General features: G+C 33.6%; 5 protein-coding genes across 8 annotated transcripts; 2 read left to right on the top strand and 3 right to left on the bottom strand.

Annotated features, from left to right (window-relative positions):
- Positions 1-890: 890 nt before the first annotated feature.
- On the top strand, positions 891-6,241 carry Gnpat (dihydroxyacetone phosphate acyltransferase). Of its 4 annotated transcripts, none has more exons than XM_075289263.1 (6): positions 891-957; positions 2,274-2,876; positions 2,962-3,512; positions 3,589-4,164; positions 4,844-5,005; positions 5,065-6,241. In XM_075289263.1, the coding sequence occupies exons 2-6, from the start codon at positions 2,372-2,374 to the stop codon at positions 5,374-5,376; spliced, it is 2,106 nt and encodes a 701-aa protein (XP_075145378.1). In that variant the 5' UTR covers positions 891-957; positions 2,274-2,371; the 3' UTR covers positions 5,377-6,241. The 4 variants fall into 4 exon arrangements, with proteins under 4 accessions (XP_075145378.1, XP_075145379.1, XP_075145380.1 ...); XM_075289264.1 differs by lacking the exon at positions 891-957 and adding an exon at positions 1,098-1,242; XM_075289265.1 differs by lacking the exon at positions 891-957 and adding an exon at positions 1,866-1,886.
- On the bottom strand, positions 6,188-8,087 carry LOC142220240 (putative GTP-binding protein 6). Its single transcript, XM_075289267.1, has 3 exons — positions 7,855-8,087; positions 7,052-7,669; positions 6,188-6,997 (listed from the first exon to the last, which is right to left on the bottom strand). Exons 1-3 carry the CDS (start codon positions 8,085-8,087, stop codon positions 6,259-6,261), a joined length of 1,590 nt encoding a protein of 529 aa, XP_075145382.1. The 3' UTR covers positions 6,188-6,258.
- Positions 8,088-8,089: 2 nt separating this feature from the next.
- On the bottom strand, positions 8,090-8,686 carry LOC142220242 (transmembrane protein 141). Its single transcript, XM_075289268.1, has 2 exons — positions 8,507-8,686; positions 8,090-8,286 (listed from the first exon to the last, which is right to left on the bottom strand). The coding sequence occupies exons 1-2, from the start codon at positions 8,619-8,621 to the stop codon at positions 8,090-8,092; spliced, it is 312 nt and encodes a 103-aa protein (XP_075145383.1). The 5' UTR covers positions 8,622-8,686.
- A 1,362-nt stretch (positions 8,687-10,048) lies between these two features.
- On the top strand, positions 10,049-11,100 carry Polr2G (DNA-directed RNA polymerase II subunit Rpb7). The gene is made up of 5 exons (XM_075289262.1): positions 10,049-10,198; positions 10,258-10,527; positions 10,590-10,640; positions 10,710-10,847; positions 10,911-11,100. Exons 1-5 carry the CDS (start codon positions 10,187-10,189, stop codon positions 10,959-10,961), a joined length of 522 nt encoding a protein of 173 aa, XP_075145377.1. The 5' UTR covers positions 10,049-10,186; the 3' UTR covers positions 10,962-11,100.
- Positions 11,101-11,636: 536 nt separating this feature from the next.
- Positions 11,637-15,564, bottom strand: LOC142220237 (small G protein signaling modulator 3 homolog). Its single transcript, XM_075289261.1, has 4 exons — positions 15,343-15,564; positions 14,143-15,276; positions 13,248-14,085; positions 11,637-12,822 (listed from the first exon to the last, which is right to left on the bottom strand). The coding sequence occupies exons 1-4, from the start codon at positions 15,406-15,408 to the stop codon at positions 12,440-12,442; spliced, it is 2,421 nt and encodes an 806-aa protein (XP_075145376.1). The 5' UTR covers positions 15,409-15,564; the 3' UTR covers positions 11,637-12,439.
- Between the last annotated feature and the right edge of the window lie 196 nt (positions 15,565-15,760).

Below are 15,760 nucleotides of genomic sequence, written 5' to 3'. Positions count from 1 at the left end.
TTGTACGCTGGTGGAATCATTGGACCGTATTTTTTCAAAGATGCTGTTGGACGCAACGTTACGGTGAATGGCGATCGCTATCGTTCGATGCTAACAAACTTTTTGTTGCCAAAAATGGAAGAACTGAACTTGGTTGACATGTGGTTTCAACAAGATGGCGATACATGCCACACAGCTCGCGATTCTATGGCCATTTTGAGGGAAAACTTCGGAGAACAATTCATCTCAAGAAATGGACCGGTAAGTTGGCCACCAAGATCATGCGATTTGACGCCTTTAGACTATTTTTTGTGGGGCTACGTCAAGTCTAAAGTCTACAGAAATAAGCCAGCAACTATTCCAGCTTTGGAAGACAACATTTCCGAAGAAATTCGGGCTATTCCGGCCGAAATGCTCGAAAAAGTTGCCCAAAATTGGACTTTCCGAATGGACCACCTAAGACGCAGCCGCGGTCAACATTTAAATGAAATTATCTTCAAAAAGTAAATGTCATGGACCAATCTAACGTTTCAAATAAAGAACCGATGAGATTTTGCAAATTTTATGCGTTTTTTTAAAAAAAAAAGTTATCAAGCTCTTAACAAATCACCCTTTAGTACAGGCCTTAATGTGTAAAATAGTAACATGCTTTTTATGAATGTAGCGATTGTGCGCAAAGTGCACATAACATGAATGAAAATGAGGCTTGCTTCTTGCCTTTACTGTAGCCAACAGAGCGTGATTGTCTGTGAAAATAAATAATAAATAATAATGTCTACAACTACATAACGCTTAGGTGGGCTATCAAAAACAAACAGCTGACACGCAACGTTACGAGACGTTTTTAGATGCATACCCAGGCCTTAACGGCGTATTACAATGCAAGCTTTGAGTTATAAATTTCACTAATAACAGAACAGAGACTTTGATTACGACTGAGAGACGCGGTCGGAGAATAACAGAAAAATCAATAGACAGGTAATATAAAAAAACTAATAGCTTGTCAAAGGACACATTCCAATTAAAAATTATTGTACAAATTCAGTCTTTAATATTACCTATGTGTGTGTACAACATACAGTGTTTCAAACAATTTAGAATAGTCGAAAATTATAAGAGCGTATTTTTATGTGTACTTTAAAATTATAAATTATATGTAGGTTGACAACCGGTAGAAAAATTACAATCGACAGTTAATAACAAGCATAAAAATATTAATATGACAGTATAGTAGAAATTGTATGTTTGGTCTTGTAGAACAGGGTATGTACATACTAATTGTTGGAATCAATTAGGTGATAAGGGGGTGGTTTATTTACTTTAATTTCGCATCAAACTATACCATGAAGTCATATAGTGGTATCCAATAAAGCATAAATTAAGAACTGGATGTATTCTTATAAACAAACTAAAAGAACAACAGCCAATTAATTTCTCCATGGAAATGTTTAAATAATTTTTTGGTCAAGCAGTCATTTTTTCAAACATTATATTCGTATGTTTCTCTAACGGTAATTTTTTTTCAAAATATATATAGTTTGTTGTGAAGTCTACGAACGAATTGTAAATACCGGAAGCTGGGGCTATTGGAAGCTTTTTTTATTGGTGTTACACATAATATTGGTAAACGATCGATCCCCCAGTAAATGAAAGCATATTACTAACCATCCAAATCCCGATGAGTATGTTTCCTAATTTGCATTTCCATATAAACAAGTTCTTCTTCTATTTATTATTTTGTATACTAAACCAATTTGCATAAAATCAAATGTTGTGTTTTTTATTGTTTTGTTTCTTGTTTATTTACATCGCCATTATTGCGTTTAGCTAAATAATTTTTGCTTTTCCGGACTAGAGGTATAATGATGTGGGCATTCGGGCCGTCAACGAGCTTTATTTACACTCAGGTTTGAATATCATCTGTACAAATATTTGCATTTCTTTGTATAATATTGTTAATATAAGCAATATTGTAGATATTCTATCGTTTACGCTTAGAAGTATTAATAATTTCTATGCAAATTTAGCACCTCAAGTTTTTCCATTAAATCCTTAATTTTCTTTAAAGTGTAGATTATCGAAAGATAACATTAAATGGGAACCAAATTGCTTTTAAGGGAAAATATTAAAATATAATGAAAAAACTAGTAAATTACAATAAAACAACTCCCTAATTTGAGGTACATTCGTATACACAATATCTATAAACACTTAAACCCCCATTAAAAAATTTAAATTGTTTGCTGGTTAATCGTTGCAAAGTCAAACATAATCTTTTATTACCCCCCATGTAGGTTCCGATAAGCTAATGTGTTCACACTGAAACAATCTACCAATATTAAATAGTAACAGAACCGTAATATACTTGTCATAGACAATAATAAGAATCGCAATGCACTCAACAACAATGTCTGGAAGTCATAACGAGTATATGAAGAATTTCGAAAATATATTAGAACCTGGCAAGGAACCTGTTATGACCAAAGAATACAAACCGTTATTGGCCTTTAAACTAGATAAAATAATGGATCCAAATGAATTAAAGCAACACGTTTTGCGTGGTGAAAAGATGCAACAACTAATTCAACATTATGCTCAGAAAGATAATTGTCCTCCCAAAAGAATTGAGCAGCAAATACGAGAAATTTTAGATGAAATTGGTTTAGATCGCAATTTGGCTATAATACGATGGTGTGGTATAGCGATCACAGCTATCGGCAAGCGTATTTGTAAAGGAATATATGTGAATAAGGCCAGCATAGATAATATTAAACAAGGATTGGGAAATAATCCTGTACTGTACCTACCAAGCCATCGCAGCTACATGGACTTCATATTAATGTCATATATTTGCTTTCATTATGATATTGAAATTCCTGGAATTGGAGCAGGCATGGGTAAGTTTTTATTAAAATATGTATGTATGTATTGCTTGAATGGTTCAACTAGAAAATGCTAGACAATATCGCAATTTCATTTTAGATTTCCATTCAATGTTTGCTATGGGGACCATGCTAAGAAAGACTGGTGCTTTTTTCATGCGTAGATCGTTCTCAAACGACGAGCTCTATTGGGATGTATTTCGAGAATATATGTATGCCTTGGTTGGAGTCTATCATATAGGAGTGGAGTTCTTTATTGAAGGAACGCGTAGTCGTAATTTTAAATCACTTGTACCTAAAATTGGCCTACTGTCCATGGCCTTATTGCCTTTTTTCACTGGTGAAGTTCCGGATATAACTATAGTTCCAGTTAGCGTTTCCTATGAGCGCGTCTTGGAGGAGCAGCTTTTTGTTTATGAACTTTTGGGAGTTCCCAAACCTAAAGAGTCGACTAAGGGATTCTTTAAAGCTCTCAAAATTATTGATGAAAGATTTGGTAAAATGTATTTGGATTTTGGCCAACCAATTTCAGTTAAAAAATTCTTAGGAGATTATGGTTTATCCTCCAAAGTAAAAAGAGCCACAGTGGGCCCACATTTACAAAAACTAAACAAAATGGAAGTAGAATTGGTGAAAAAATTGGCCAACGAGGTAAGATGCCATATATATGTTTGTATGTTTGGTAAAGTTTTTAAGTTTTCTATATATTTCTCTCCCAATTTTCCAGATAATTTATCAACAGCAAAGGCGTATAGTTATAACAACATTTAATCTCATTAGTTTATATTTTGCAAGTCAATACTATGGTGGAAATTCTGTTAATATTGATGAAATATCGCGTGGTATTATACCCATAAAGAATATGTTCGAAATGCTTGGGGCTCACATGGCAACAGATGTTAATTGTATTAAAAGTGAAATAATTGAAACAGTTGAGATACACTCGAATATTATACACTTTAAACAAGCTCGTTTAGAATTCACCCAAGTACCGGTCGATCAATTGGCTCAAGAAATTGATGTAAGTCGCTTGAAGGCCCATGCTCTAGCACCTCAAACAATGGCAGTTGCTGTACCCAGTATGTCTCTTCAATTATACATAAATCCCTGCCTATTTTGGTTAGCACGTCCAGGATATTTAATAATGGCAGCAATGCGTTTGCAAAAAGACCAGAATATTGATAAAGTGAAAACATCGTCTAGAACTTATGATGGCGCCGTCAAGTATTTATCCGAACAAGTTAAAGAATTGGATGAGATTTTTAAACATGAGTTTATCATTGAATCAAATCGTGAATTAGAGGTAAGCATAATAATATCTTTATATAAAGCAGAGGAAGTTTATAGTTGCATCGAAATTTCGTTGGGTTCATATAAATTAAGGGCAACATTGAAAATGTAATGATTTAGTTTTTATAAAATAAGATATTCTGAAATTCCCAATAGACTTTAAAAATTCTGTCATATGCCCGCTTACCTTAATAGTTTTTTTTATTTTTTATTTATTTATTTCAATAATTCAATATTTACAAAGAAATGTTCGTCTCTGCGCCATAAAGGCTTTAGTAGAGACTAGTTGGCAAGTTTCTTATTACAATTCATAAATATTTTAAAATTATTCACTTAAATATAAAGATAAAAAATTATGTTTTGTTTTTTTAAAGTAATGTTTCAATTCTCTCAAAGAGATACTGTTTCAATTGGGTTTTAAAAACAGAAATTCTAGCAGTGTCTCTAAGAGTCTGTGGTAGTTCATTAAATTCATGAGGTCCAGCATATTCGATTCTCTGTTTTGTTAGTTCGGTTCTACATCGGTTTGCTAGCCGAAAGTCGAAATTTCCAAAGTTTCAATTGTTAAAAAAATATAGACTTGAGAAATGCCAAAATCGATTTTACCAGGTGTTGAACAAAGCAGACAAGAAGTCAGCTCTTCAAGATATAAAACAAATGATTTATGTATATGATTCTAATTTTCTTTACAGGAATTCCAGCAGCACCTAGAATTTTTTGAGCATCAAGGAGTGTTGGAAATTTCAAAAACAGGATTGGTAACTGTTCAGCACAACGAAAGTAGTCGGAGTGTTCTTGCTGCTTTAGCCCCATTTTTATGTCTGTATTATCAGCTCTCGGTGACACTCAACAAAGTAGGTGAAATAAATAAACAAGGTTTCAAGATTTTCTATAACATTCTCATATATTGCAGTTTGCCATAGAGGGTATTGAAGAATTCTCACCTAAGACAGTTTTAGTTAGCGTGCAACAGAGAGTGGAATCAATATTATTACAGAACATCGACCATTTACATGTTCATCCTTATTGTTTGGCTTTGGATAATTTGAATATAGCTTTGTACTCTTTGGTACAAAGCTCATATCTAATACGAAATCGTGAAACCGGAAACTATAAACTTTCCAGCGATAAATCCATAGTTGATTTGGAGTTAGATCTATTGGAGTATTGTGATTTAATGCCCTTCAAACAATATTGTCATAGCAAGGTCTCATCAAAGTTATAACTTTCAGCCGATACCAAGAAAGAGACCTCAACCACATTTGTACACAATGTAAAGAGGTCATTTCATTCATTGCTCACCTATATACGTTTAGGAATCATTATAGTTTTTGTTATTATAATGCCGTTAATACGTTTCTTTTTAAGTGGTTTTAATTGAAAATAGTTTAAGTGGTGTGTTTTAATTTATCTAAACAAAAAGACATATATATGTATAAGTTATCATTCCTTAAATGTGCAACTTCTAATGTATTTAAGTTTAGAGTATCTGTGCAATTTCTAATATGAAATTTTCAAAGAGAAAAAAATCGACTTTAAAATAATTAAAGGATCATGAAACTTCATTTACTCTACCAATATACTTGCCATTTTACTTTATCACTTTCGTCATTTTCATCAAAATGCCATACAGAAATTTATCATACATTTCATAGAAAGAATGAAAACACTTGTGTCATCCTAAAAACAAGTATATATTAATTTGGAATATCCTTTCAATTTTTTATTAAATGTTACCATCCTATTTGGAATCTTCCGCGGGGAAAAATAAAATTTAATCTAAAAAATGATCATTAAACTACATTTACTCTACTAATGCACTTGCCATATTTATTCATCACTTTCATAGTTTTCATCAAAATGCCATATAGAAATTAACATTTCTTAGGAAAATACTATAGGAAAGTGGAAAATACTGTCTGCTTTTTTTTAAACACATGCGCCATCCTTAAGACAAGTTAATATTTGCTTAAAAAAAAATTGTAATATAATATATGTTTTGTGTTTCCAACATTGTTTATATAATATTATAAAAATTTGTTCTTATTTATTTGTTTTATTATTAGAGAAAAATAAAAATGAAAAAAGCGTTGGGTTTCTTTTTTTCTTATTTACAAAATTGTTTTTTGAATTGCTGCAGCACGCTCTCCTTTACTATTATATCGATTAGTAAATTTTGGGAATCATCTGGATTGGCTCGTATATTCACCACAGCTGTATTTTTGTAAAGCCAAGCCATTTCAGGACCACCATTCGGTACACGTACAGTAAGTTTTTTACGCTGTGTAGTTTCAAGTATCCGATGTTCGATTTCCTTAAGCAGAGGATTAAGACCAGTTTGATACTTTGCCGATATTAAAAGTCCATCGAAATTTTGTTTAGAATCAGATTTGATTAAATCCATTTTATTACCAACGTCGATGACAGGTGGAAAGTCATAACGCTCACTAACACTAGCCTCACTTATGGTCATATTGTTCCTTAACTTTTGTAAAGTTTCTTCGACATGTTGTTTCTGTGATAAATGACAATTGTGTGATACATCGTGAACATGAATAATTATGTCTGCCAATAAAGCATCTTCCAAGGTAGCAACAAAACATTCAATTAAACCAGTAGGTATTTCGGACATGAAACCAACAGTGTCCATATAAATGACTTCTAAATTACATGGTAATTTTGCCGCATGGGCTGTCACATCTAGTGTGGCAAATAGCTGATCCCGTGGTTGGATACTATTCTCTTGGGTTAAAGCCTTAATTAAGGATGTCTTGCCAGAGTTGGTATATCCTATGACAGCGACTATGGGATAGTGGTTTTGTTTGCGTTTATTGCGTAGAAGTTTCCTGCAACAAACAAATCATTAATTTCCTCAATCTATATTGGTATTGATCTGGTACCTATGTGCTCGTATTCGTTCCAATTCTAATTTTAATTTCTTTTCGCGACTTTTTAATATTTCGCGCTGGGTGTCTGTTAAAGAATATCCTAATTTTGATGATCTTGAACTGTTGTAGTCTTTTGCCTGAGCCCAGATATAAGGTATTTCAGCCATGGCAACTTGTATTCGAGCTTCGGCACTAGTAGCATGTAGCCGTAAAATTTGTATGACCACCGAATATCGATCCATTATGGGTAACCCAAAAGTCGATTCCAACAGAGATTTTTGTGCAAAGCTTAAAGTGTCCTTACTAACAAAAATGCATGTTAGAGGTTGTTGATTATGACTTCTGGCTTGACGGAGCTCATTTACTATTGACTTTAGTTCTTCCATTTTTCCTTTACCAAATAATGTTTTACGTTCTAAAGACTCGAGTGGAACTTTAATCGACATTGCAACACGCCAGTTAGCTATTGAGTGAACTAAGGATTCGGCTTCTTGTATCTGATCTTCTGGTGTTATGGTGGATGTACGTTTCACGCTCCATTTAATATAGGGTTGAATTACAAGCACATGTTGTGGGTTGATAGACTTTCTCGAAACTCGCATTGCCCCATTAGCTACAAGATCATATTCGCTAATGGTGAAAATAAATGAGTATAGATTACAAAGGGAATTAAAAGAAATTAGTTAGAGTAATAATTATTATTTCATAATTGTAAAATAACATCGATTTTCACAAAAACAAAATAGTCCTTTAAAAGTGGTCCTGTTCGTATTTCAAACAGTAGGTTAGAAAATCCTTAATAGAATCTTTAATACCTATCTTCCAAATTTAAAGTGTCACCACTATCGGGTCGTTGATGATCATATTCCTCATCTTGGCATTGGTTGTTGGACTCGAATTGACTTTTACGACTACGAAGGCCTTTAACTCCCTTGTTTTGTGTATATTTAAAACGCAACGATGCAGCAGCAAAGACTTTAGGATTACTTTGATATAATGAAACAATTCCATGCGGCAAAATCCTATTTAAAAATTGCCTTAAGATCATCTTTAAAAATCTTTGTCCTTGAGAATGGTGTGTTTATCCTCTGCCGCCATCCAAGCCGCTTGGCAGGATTTTGTTCTAGTGCTTGTTACTTGGTAAGATATAAGTGTTGCTGCCAATGTGGACGTGAGTATATTATATTGGAGTGGGTAGCGTATTTTAGATTGTATAATCTTTTGGGCGAAATAAAATCCAGAAAAACCTAAATGGAATAAAAATGATTATATTGGTTTAGTGACATATGGTCGAAATGCTCAAAATTGATATATTATTCTTAAGACATATGTATGTAGATTCTAGTTAATGCTTTCCTCAGTAAGGACTCGGTTATTCAGATATCTATAAAGTTAGATAAAGTATAGCCGCTCCTAATCTTAACTTATGCAATACATTTTAAACATCTTAGATTATGGCTATCTTACCTAAACAAAAGGAAGCCAAACCAGTAAAAAGAGATCTTGTCATGCATTCCATATAAGCATCAAAGCCAGGATGTTTCTCGCGTTGTTGATCTTTTAAAAGTTTTATATCATTCATTATTTACGAATATGTCAATATGTTTAACATTTGCTTATTGTATGGCTCAGTGTTGCCAGGTACGTTTTGAACCTACCCCTAAATATTAAGAAAACCCCCGAAATTGTTCTAGAAACACGCTAAAAATGTTAAGAGTGTAAATAAAGGGTGATTTGTTAAGAGCTTGATAACTTTTTTTTTTAAAAAAAACGCATAAAATTTGCAAAATCTCATCGGTTCTTTATTTGAAACGTTAGATTGGTCCATGACATTTACTTTTTGAAGATAATTTCATTTAAATGTTGACCGCGGCTGCGTCTTAGGTGGTCCATTCGGAAAGTCCAATTTTGGGCAACTTTTTCGAGCATTTCGGCCGGAATAGCCCGAATTTCTTCGGAAATGTTGTCTTCCAAAGCTGGAATAGTTGCTGGCTTATTTCTGTAGACTTTAGACTTGACGTAGCCCCACAAAAAATAGTCTAAAGGCGTCAAATCGCATGATCTTGGTGGCCAACTTACCGGTCCATTTCTTGAGATGAATTGTTCTCCGAAGTTTTCCCTCAAAATGGCCATAGAATCGCGAGCTGTGTGGCATGTAGCGCCATCTTGTTGAAACCACATGTCAACCAAGTTCAGTTCTTCCATTTTTGGCAACAAAAAGTTTGTTAGCATCGAACGATAGCGATCGCCATTCACCGTAACGTTGTGTCCAACAGCATCTTTGAAAAAATACGGTCCAATGATTCCACCAGCGTACAAACCACACCAAACAGTGCATTTTTCGGGATGCATGGGCAGTTCTTGAACGGCTTCTGGTTGCTCTTCACTCCAAATGCGGCAATTTTGCTTATTTACCTAGCCATTCAACCAGAAATGAGCCTCATCGCTGAACAAAATTTGTCGATAAAAAAGCGGATTTTCTGCCAACTTTTCTAGGGCCCATTCACTGAAAATTCGACGTTGTGGCAGATCGTAAGTCTATTCATGATGAAATGTCAAAGCATACTGAGCATCTTTCTCTTTGACACCATGTCTGAAATCCCACGTGATCTGTCAAATACTAATGCATGAAAATCCTAACCTCAAAAGAATCACCCTTTATTTACAAACTTTTTTAAGAAAAAATCCTGCAGTTATACACTTGAAAAATTCAATTAAATCGAAAATTAGTTCAATGTATAAAGGGTTTAAATCAAATTAATTAAAACATATTTTAATGTAAATTCGATTTATAAAGTAGAAAATAGGAAAACATTTTAAATCTACAAAAATAAATAACTACATTCCATAAGAAATATATATGCTATGTATTTCATATAGATACCATAAATGTTAACAAACATTTTAACATTTAATTTCTTGTGTCAGCAGTGTCATCTACATTATTGGATTGGAGGGGAGAGCGATATGTTTTGTAGAAGTACTGTACACATTTGACACACAATGTTCGCTGTACAATGCAATTTAGGATTAGTCCGGTGATTTTGACAAATGTCATATTTGTCTATTTGTTGCCGCAAGCATTTTTTCCGGGAGTGTTGCAAATTAATTTGTTTACAAACTAGAAATCAGCGATAATTTATAAAAATGTTTTATCACGTAAGTTGCCAATAAGTAAATTCAACAATTATATTAATATAAATTCATATAAAATCCAGATCTCTTTGGAACATGAAATTTTGTTGCATCCACGTTACTTCGGCCCTCAACTACTGGAGACAGTAAAACAGAAACTGTACACAGAGGTGGAAGGTACGTGTACAGGAAAGTATGGATTTGTTATAGCAGTTACTACAATTGATCAAATCGGTTCTGGAGTCATATTGCCGGGACAGGGTTTCGTGGTTTATCCAGTAAAATACAAAGCTATTGTTTTCCGGCCATTTAAGGGGGAAGTACTTGATGCCGTTGTTAAGCAAATCAATAAGGTTATATGACAATATTTGATTTTCTATGACAATATATTATAATATTATTTCTTGTATTCTAGGTGGGCATGTTTGCCGAAATCGGTCCTTTATCCTGTTTTATATCACATCATGTGAGTTTTTGTACTATAACTGCATAACTACATTTTTTTATGGAATTAATTTTCAAATTCTTGTTGTAGTCCATTCCCGCCGATATGCAATTCTGTCCAAATGGAAATCCACCTTGTTATAAATCGAAAGATGAAGATGTTGTAATTTCGGGTGAAGATAAAATTCGTCTTAAAATTGTGGGTACTCGTGTCGATGCAACCGGCATTGTAAGTGCTTGAGTTTTATTTTATTTTTAAAGATTTTTGGACAATAGTTATTTGTCTTTTCAGTTTGCCATTGGAACTTTAATGGATGATTATTTGGGTCTGGTTGGCAGTTAAATTTGTGGAATTTTGATCTAGTATTTTGCATAAAGGGATATACATACATATTTTAGATAATGTATAATAGTTTTAATAAAATGATTTATATTTAAATTTATACGACCACAAAAAAAACCTTTTGTCTTTGGTAAATGGATTGCAAAACATTACGGGAGGCTGGTAGATCTTCACAAAGATTGGTGGAGAGGATTTGAATATATTGAAAAAAATATTCCACGGGACATCTTCATTTCTGTAATTAACTTTCAAAGGTACTTTCTTTACCAAGGTAGAGAGTTACATCCTAATATTTGCCATTGCTTCGAGGATCGAAAAAAAAAAATTTGTTATATGTAAGTGTATTGTCAGGAAAGAATTAATTTGAAGTGGATAAAATTAATTTAGAAGAATAAATAAAAATTGTTCATTTTACGTATTCACTTTACTTTTTGCCCAAATAATAAACCACCATTTGTATTTTTTTTTTGCAGTCAATCAGCTCTTAATTACCAGAGATTGACAGGACAGCCCTTAGACTAAAAAAATTCCACATTTGATAGTTTATATCCGATAAAAATATAGCGCTTGGCTTTAAAATTTCCATCATAATGATTTTACTTTATGATGTTTTCATATATGCTGTACTAACTGCTGGATGAAATTTTACGTTTTTGCAAACACCATAAGGACGTATTGAGAGGTTTCAATATAATTTTATTTATAATTTTTAATATATTTTATAATATATTATATAAGGTACATACTCGAATTGTCTGTAGACATTTTAAAAATATTTAGTGGAAAAACTATGTTTGTATATGATGGGCAGACAAATCCTCGTGTTACAAAAGGATCTTGAAACAATTGATTGATTATAGTACCTAGAAATTTCGAGAGAACAATAATAATTGTAGTTAATAGTAAATTATCTCATACGCATATTCAAGAATTTCGTAACTCAAAATGGATATACACATTTAGAAAGATTTTTATGGTAGATAAATGTATATTTGTTTTAGAAAGAGTTGTTCCATTCTTGAAGGCAATGAGAGACATGTATATGTATGTATTGTAATAAATATTAAGACATATAAAGCTGCGACATTAATTAGTTATTGTAATAAAAGCTCTAAATTCTAAATTAATTGTAAAGCAAGAAAAAATTGCACTTTATTTCATAAAAAAGAGATAAATAAGGCAAAACTATTATTAATAAAATGGAAAAGATTATTTTACGGTTGTTAGAGCAACGTAGAAATCCCAGCGTGTAAAATAAATAATTTTGCAAATTGAACTAAAATGGAAGATATTAGTGCTTAACAAAAGAACTGAACAAAAAGTAAATTATTATATTATAACCTAATTTTGAAACTTAACCCTGTAATTATATACTAAAAATAGAAAATTAAGGAATGTATTATTGATGTAAAAGTTACATTTAATTAAATACTCTATTAATAATTTTATAATCCGGGCAACACAGCTATGGAATTTTTTCACAAATCCCATGAGAATAAATGATGTTTCACCAACATATCACGTACTCCATCTTTTAATGGTTGTGATTCTTTGCCTCTTGGAGGTGGTGGTAGCTCCCAGTCAGGATTTAAATTAAAAGCAAACTGAGCTAATATACGAAGCTCACATTTAATTTGTACCCACCCGGGAGAATCAATGAATGACCAAGAATGGTACCATTTTTGTACGATGTCTTGACAAGAGCATAAAACCTCAAGCCATAAATGCAATACCTGTTCGTTGAGGCCTAAACATATAAGGGAACGCAGTTTAACATCCATCTGTGCATGTGTTTCGTCGTGGCTTTGATTTATTGATTGTACACACCGATATAATAGCTCTTCGGGTGTGAGGACTTTACCTAAAAATATAAAATAACAAGCTTAATTAAAATATTTGTATAAATAAAAAAATAAAATTAAAAAGCCTTCCCAAACAAAATTTCATGTTTCTTAATACATTGTTATATTTTACTTTAAGTGTGAATGAGTATTTGGCATTAATTAATTTGGACTTGTTTCAATCAAGAGTTTTCATTTCCTCAAATAGCAAATTTTTTTAATCGAAACTGTCTACGCTTTTTATTAGACAAAAATTTTTGAAACAACGAAATGAACAGATATTTTTGCTTGAGTGTATCATAGTCACTTTTCAGCTTTTGGTATTTTAAAAGTAATTATACATATGTAATGGTTTTGTCTCTGATTTGTCCATTCTATATGAATTGCTTCGTGTCATGTTTTGTATGGCAAAATAAAGATAGATTTATTTATGTTTTCTACTTACCGTCTTCATCCAGACGATATGTTTTACACAAAACTAAGCGGCTGTATACAGATTCAAAATCTTTTTCCACTTCCCTGGAAGCAGCTTCTTCAATGAAAAGCCAGGGATGTATGGGACCACCCAGAAATGTTGGCCTCTTCATGCCATGCTCCAAAAATGCTTTCACAGCTGGGGCTAATGTTCCTCGAACTAAATCTGTTACAGTTTCTGAAATAGCATCATCTCCAGCCGATGTATACTGTTTACTGCGTTCATCCAATAACTCAACAAATTTTGCTGGAAACCATCCACGTAAGCCATTAAGTTCACCAACCCAACAGTGTTCATCTTTCTGACTCACAATGGTAATTATATCGTTTTTCCTAAAACCAAGTTCGTCATCATCATGCCTTTCGAAATCATGTAAAGCCTTAGCTCTTCGTTTTCGAGTACGAGCTACGTTAATGAAATTCTCATGGTCTTTAGCATGAGACTGCGTACTATAGTCGGCTGTTAGTTGTATGTGATTTGCCAGTTTAGGTTCTATGGTTATGAAATGTCGCGCAACCTTAAGAATGGCTTCACGGAGATCTACCAAAATTTCAGTTTGTCTTATGTTCTTATTTTTTACTTCGTCGGTGCCATTATCACCACGGAATAGTAGAGTTTCGAGAATAGATTTTGATTTGCGAACTTGTCTGCGGGCTAAATGTTGTTTGGGCAAATTCGGCGTCGAATTGGGATTGCCAACAAGACCACCTTGATCTGCCATTAAGTAGGCAAGATGACGTCGTCGATGTGTCTCAATAACGGTTTGACTTAAAGAGCCACCTACTTCCAAAGCAAGTTTGAAAAGAACCTAATACAAGCATTTATTGTTTTTTTGTAGACTTGAATAAGACGAATTTGTACTCACTTCTACATCGTCAATTTGTCCTGGAATATCCGACAAGGAATTGAATATTTGAGCCGAATTTTCTAGATTATGCAAATCTTTCTCCTTCATCTTCAACATTCCCAATGTTAGTTGAAAGAGAACAATACTACCCTCATAGAAAAACCAATCCCATATTCGCACCAAGATTTTCATGTGAACAACATTGGCGAAAAGCGTCAAGAACCAATGCAAAGTAATAAGAGATAATTCGATGTCATGCTTTTTTAAACTATCATCAACGGATGATAGGTAATTTGCTATGAGTGTTTGCATAACACGTTGATCTGCTTGAATACCCAAAAGAGTGGAAGAATAATAGGAAGCGGGCAGAAGATCTTCCACAATCGTAGCCATCATCCAAAAGGCATTTTCTTCTTCCATGAACAATAACAAACAAGCTGCAATCACTCCAGTCCCTTGACAATATCCAATGTCTGGATAAAGCCAAGCAATGCCCCTCAGTACGCGTCGAAGTCTTGGAATTCCAGTGCTATTGGGGTTACTAAAGCAAGCGTTTGTTGGTAATATACGAAGGAGATCCTTCTCAATTTGTTTTGATGTCATTAATTGGTCATTAGCCGAAGCCTTTATGATGTCTTCGTAACTTGTTTCGCTTTTTTGTTTCTTAGATAAAGCACCTGAGAGGCGCATCCACATTTGAGCTCTCAACGAGTGTGGTATACCTTCACGTACCATATTTCTTAGCTTTTCCGTACGTGGTAGCATTATCCCAACATTTTCCCATGTTAACTCTGTAGCCTCTTTATTGTGTGAAAATTCTAAATGGGCTATCCATTGCAAACGCTGTTGCGCATCTTCAACAAATGGTATACTCAATAGTTTATTTGAATTTTGTTCTGGACCATCTTCTTCCTCTACGCGAAAGCCAAACTCATCAAATCTATAATCTGGCTGATCGCTTAGGCCTGTTGTGTTTTCCGCTTCAGGCTGCTCCAATTTCGCCAATATCTCCTGGGGCCACATTGATGGATTTAGTGCTGAAAATGGACCCCCTGGATTGGGACGTAGGCCATCGACTACACTCAATTCCTCCATCATTTTTGGCATTTCTTCTCCCAAATCGTCTTCAGAGTTTAGTGTTTGTAGTTTTTTCTGCAAAATTTGAAGAATAAAACTACGTAAATATTTGTTTACAATTATATACGTAGCTAATTTTACCGTATGTTCTCTTGGTCCAACATAACCATCGTGATCACGACCAAACAAACTTTTCGCCATTTCCATGGTATTGGCTTTCAGCACTAAATTTTTTATCTCTGTGTAAACCGTTTCGTTTGTTCGTATATTGTTTTTAACAAACTAATTTTCTAAAATTTAGTTGAAAGGGAATGTAGATGTTGGACAAGTCCCTCAAGAAAATAATTTTTAATATTTGACATTGATCAGCTGGATGTGAGATGATTTGACAGCTGGATGTAAATACAGCATGATATAAGTATCCCCAGTAACGATACTTCAACACAATCATGAACTATTGCAGTTCAACATTTTTTGCGTGAGATACCACGGCCATTGAATTTGTTGCGCAAAAGAGCCATTGTTTCGTTAGCTGGCAAGTGGCACCGTCCTGCCGAGA

The sequence above is a fragment of the Haematobia irritans genome, chromosome 1, assembly GCF_050003625.1.
Source record: "Haematobia irritans isolate KBUSLIRL chromosome 1, ASM5000362v1, whole genome shotgun sequence".
Taxonomy (NCBI): Eukaryota; Metazoa; Arthropoda; class Insecta; order Diptera; family Muscidae; genus Haematobia; species Haematobia irritans.
The sequence above is the reverse complement of the archived record's forward strand: the minus strand, read 5'-3'. Positions and strand labels throughout refer to the sequence as shown.

What these genes read in the sequence shown, in the direction of transcription:
- LOC142220242 (XM_075289268.1), bottom strand. Translation starts at nt 8,621, where the DNA reads ATGAATGATATAAAACTTTTAAAAGATCAACAACGCGAGAAACATCCT. An exon ending in TTTGGCTTCCTTTTGTTTAG is followed by an intron (nt 8,287 to 8,506) that starts GTAAGATAGCCA and finishes TATTCCATTTAG; the next exon opens with GTTTTTCTGGATTTTATTTC.
- Polr2G (XM_075289262.1), top strand. An exon ending in TTGTTAAGCAAATCAATAAG is followed by an intron (nt 10,528 to 10,589) that starts GTTATATGACAA and finishes CTTGTATTCTAG; the next exon opens with GTGGGCATGTTTGCCGAAAT. An exon ending in GTGTCGATGCAACCGGCATT is followed by an intron (nt 10,848 to 10,910) that starts GTAAGTGCTTGA and finishes TTGTCTTTTCAG; the next exon opens with TTTGCCATTGGAACTTTAAT.
- Gnpat (XM_075289263.1), top strand. Translation starts at nt 2,372, where the DNA reads ATGCACTCAACAACAATGTCTGGAAGTCATAACGAGTATATGAAGAAT. An exon ending in TGAAAAAATTGGCCAACGAG is followed by an intron (nt 3,513 to 3,588) that starts GTAAGATGCCAT and finishes CCAATTTTCCAG; the next exon opens with ATAATTTATCAACAGCAAAG. An exon ending in TCTCGGTGACACTCAACAAA is followed by an intron (nt 5,006 to 5,064) that starts GTAGGTGAAATA and finishes CATATATTGCAG; the next exon opens with TTTGCCATAGAGGGTATTGA.
- LOC142220240 (XM_075289267.1), bottom strand. Translation starts at nt 8,087, where the DNA reads ATGATCTTAAGGCAATTTTTAAATAGGATTTTGCCGCATGGAATTGTT. An exon ending in ACTTTAAATTTGGAAGATAG is followed by an intron (nt 7,670 to 7,854) that starts GTATTAAAGATT and finishes TTTCACCATTAG; the next exon opens with CGAATATGATCTTGTAGCTA. An exon ending in GAACGAATACGAGCACATAG is followed by an intron (nt 6,998 to 7,051) that starts GTACCAGATCAA and finishes TGTTTGTTGCAG; the next exon opens with GAAACTTCTACGCAATAAAC.
- LOC142220237 (XM_075289261.1), bottom strand. Translation starts at nt 15,408, where the DNA reads ATGGAAATGGCGAAAAGTTTGTTTGGTCGTGATCACGATGGTTATGTT. An exon ending in GACAAATTGACGATGTAGAA is followed by an intron (nt 14,086 to 14,142) that starts GTGAGTACAAAT and finishes TGCTTGTATTAG; the next exon opens with GTTCTTTTCAAACTTGCTTT. An exon ending in ATATCGTCTGGATGAAGACG is followed by an intron (nt 12,823 to 13,247) that starts GTAAGTAGAAAA and finishes TTATATTTTTAG; the next exon opens with GTAAAGTCCTCACACCCGAA.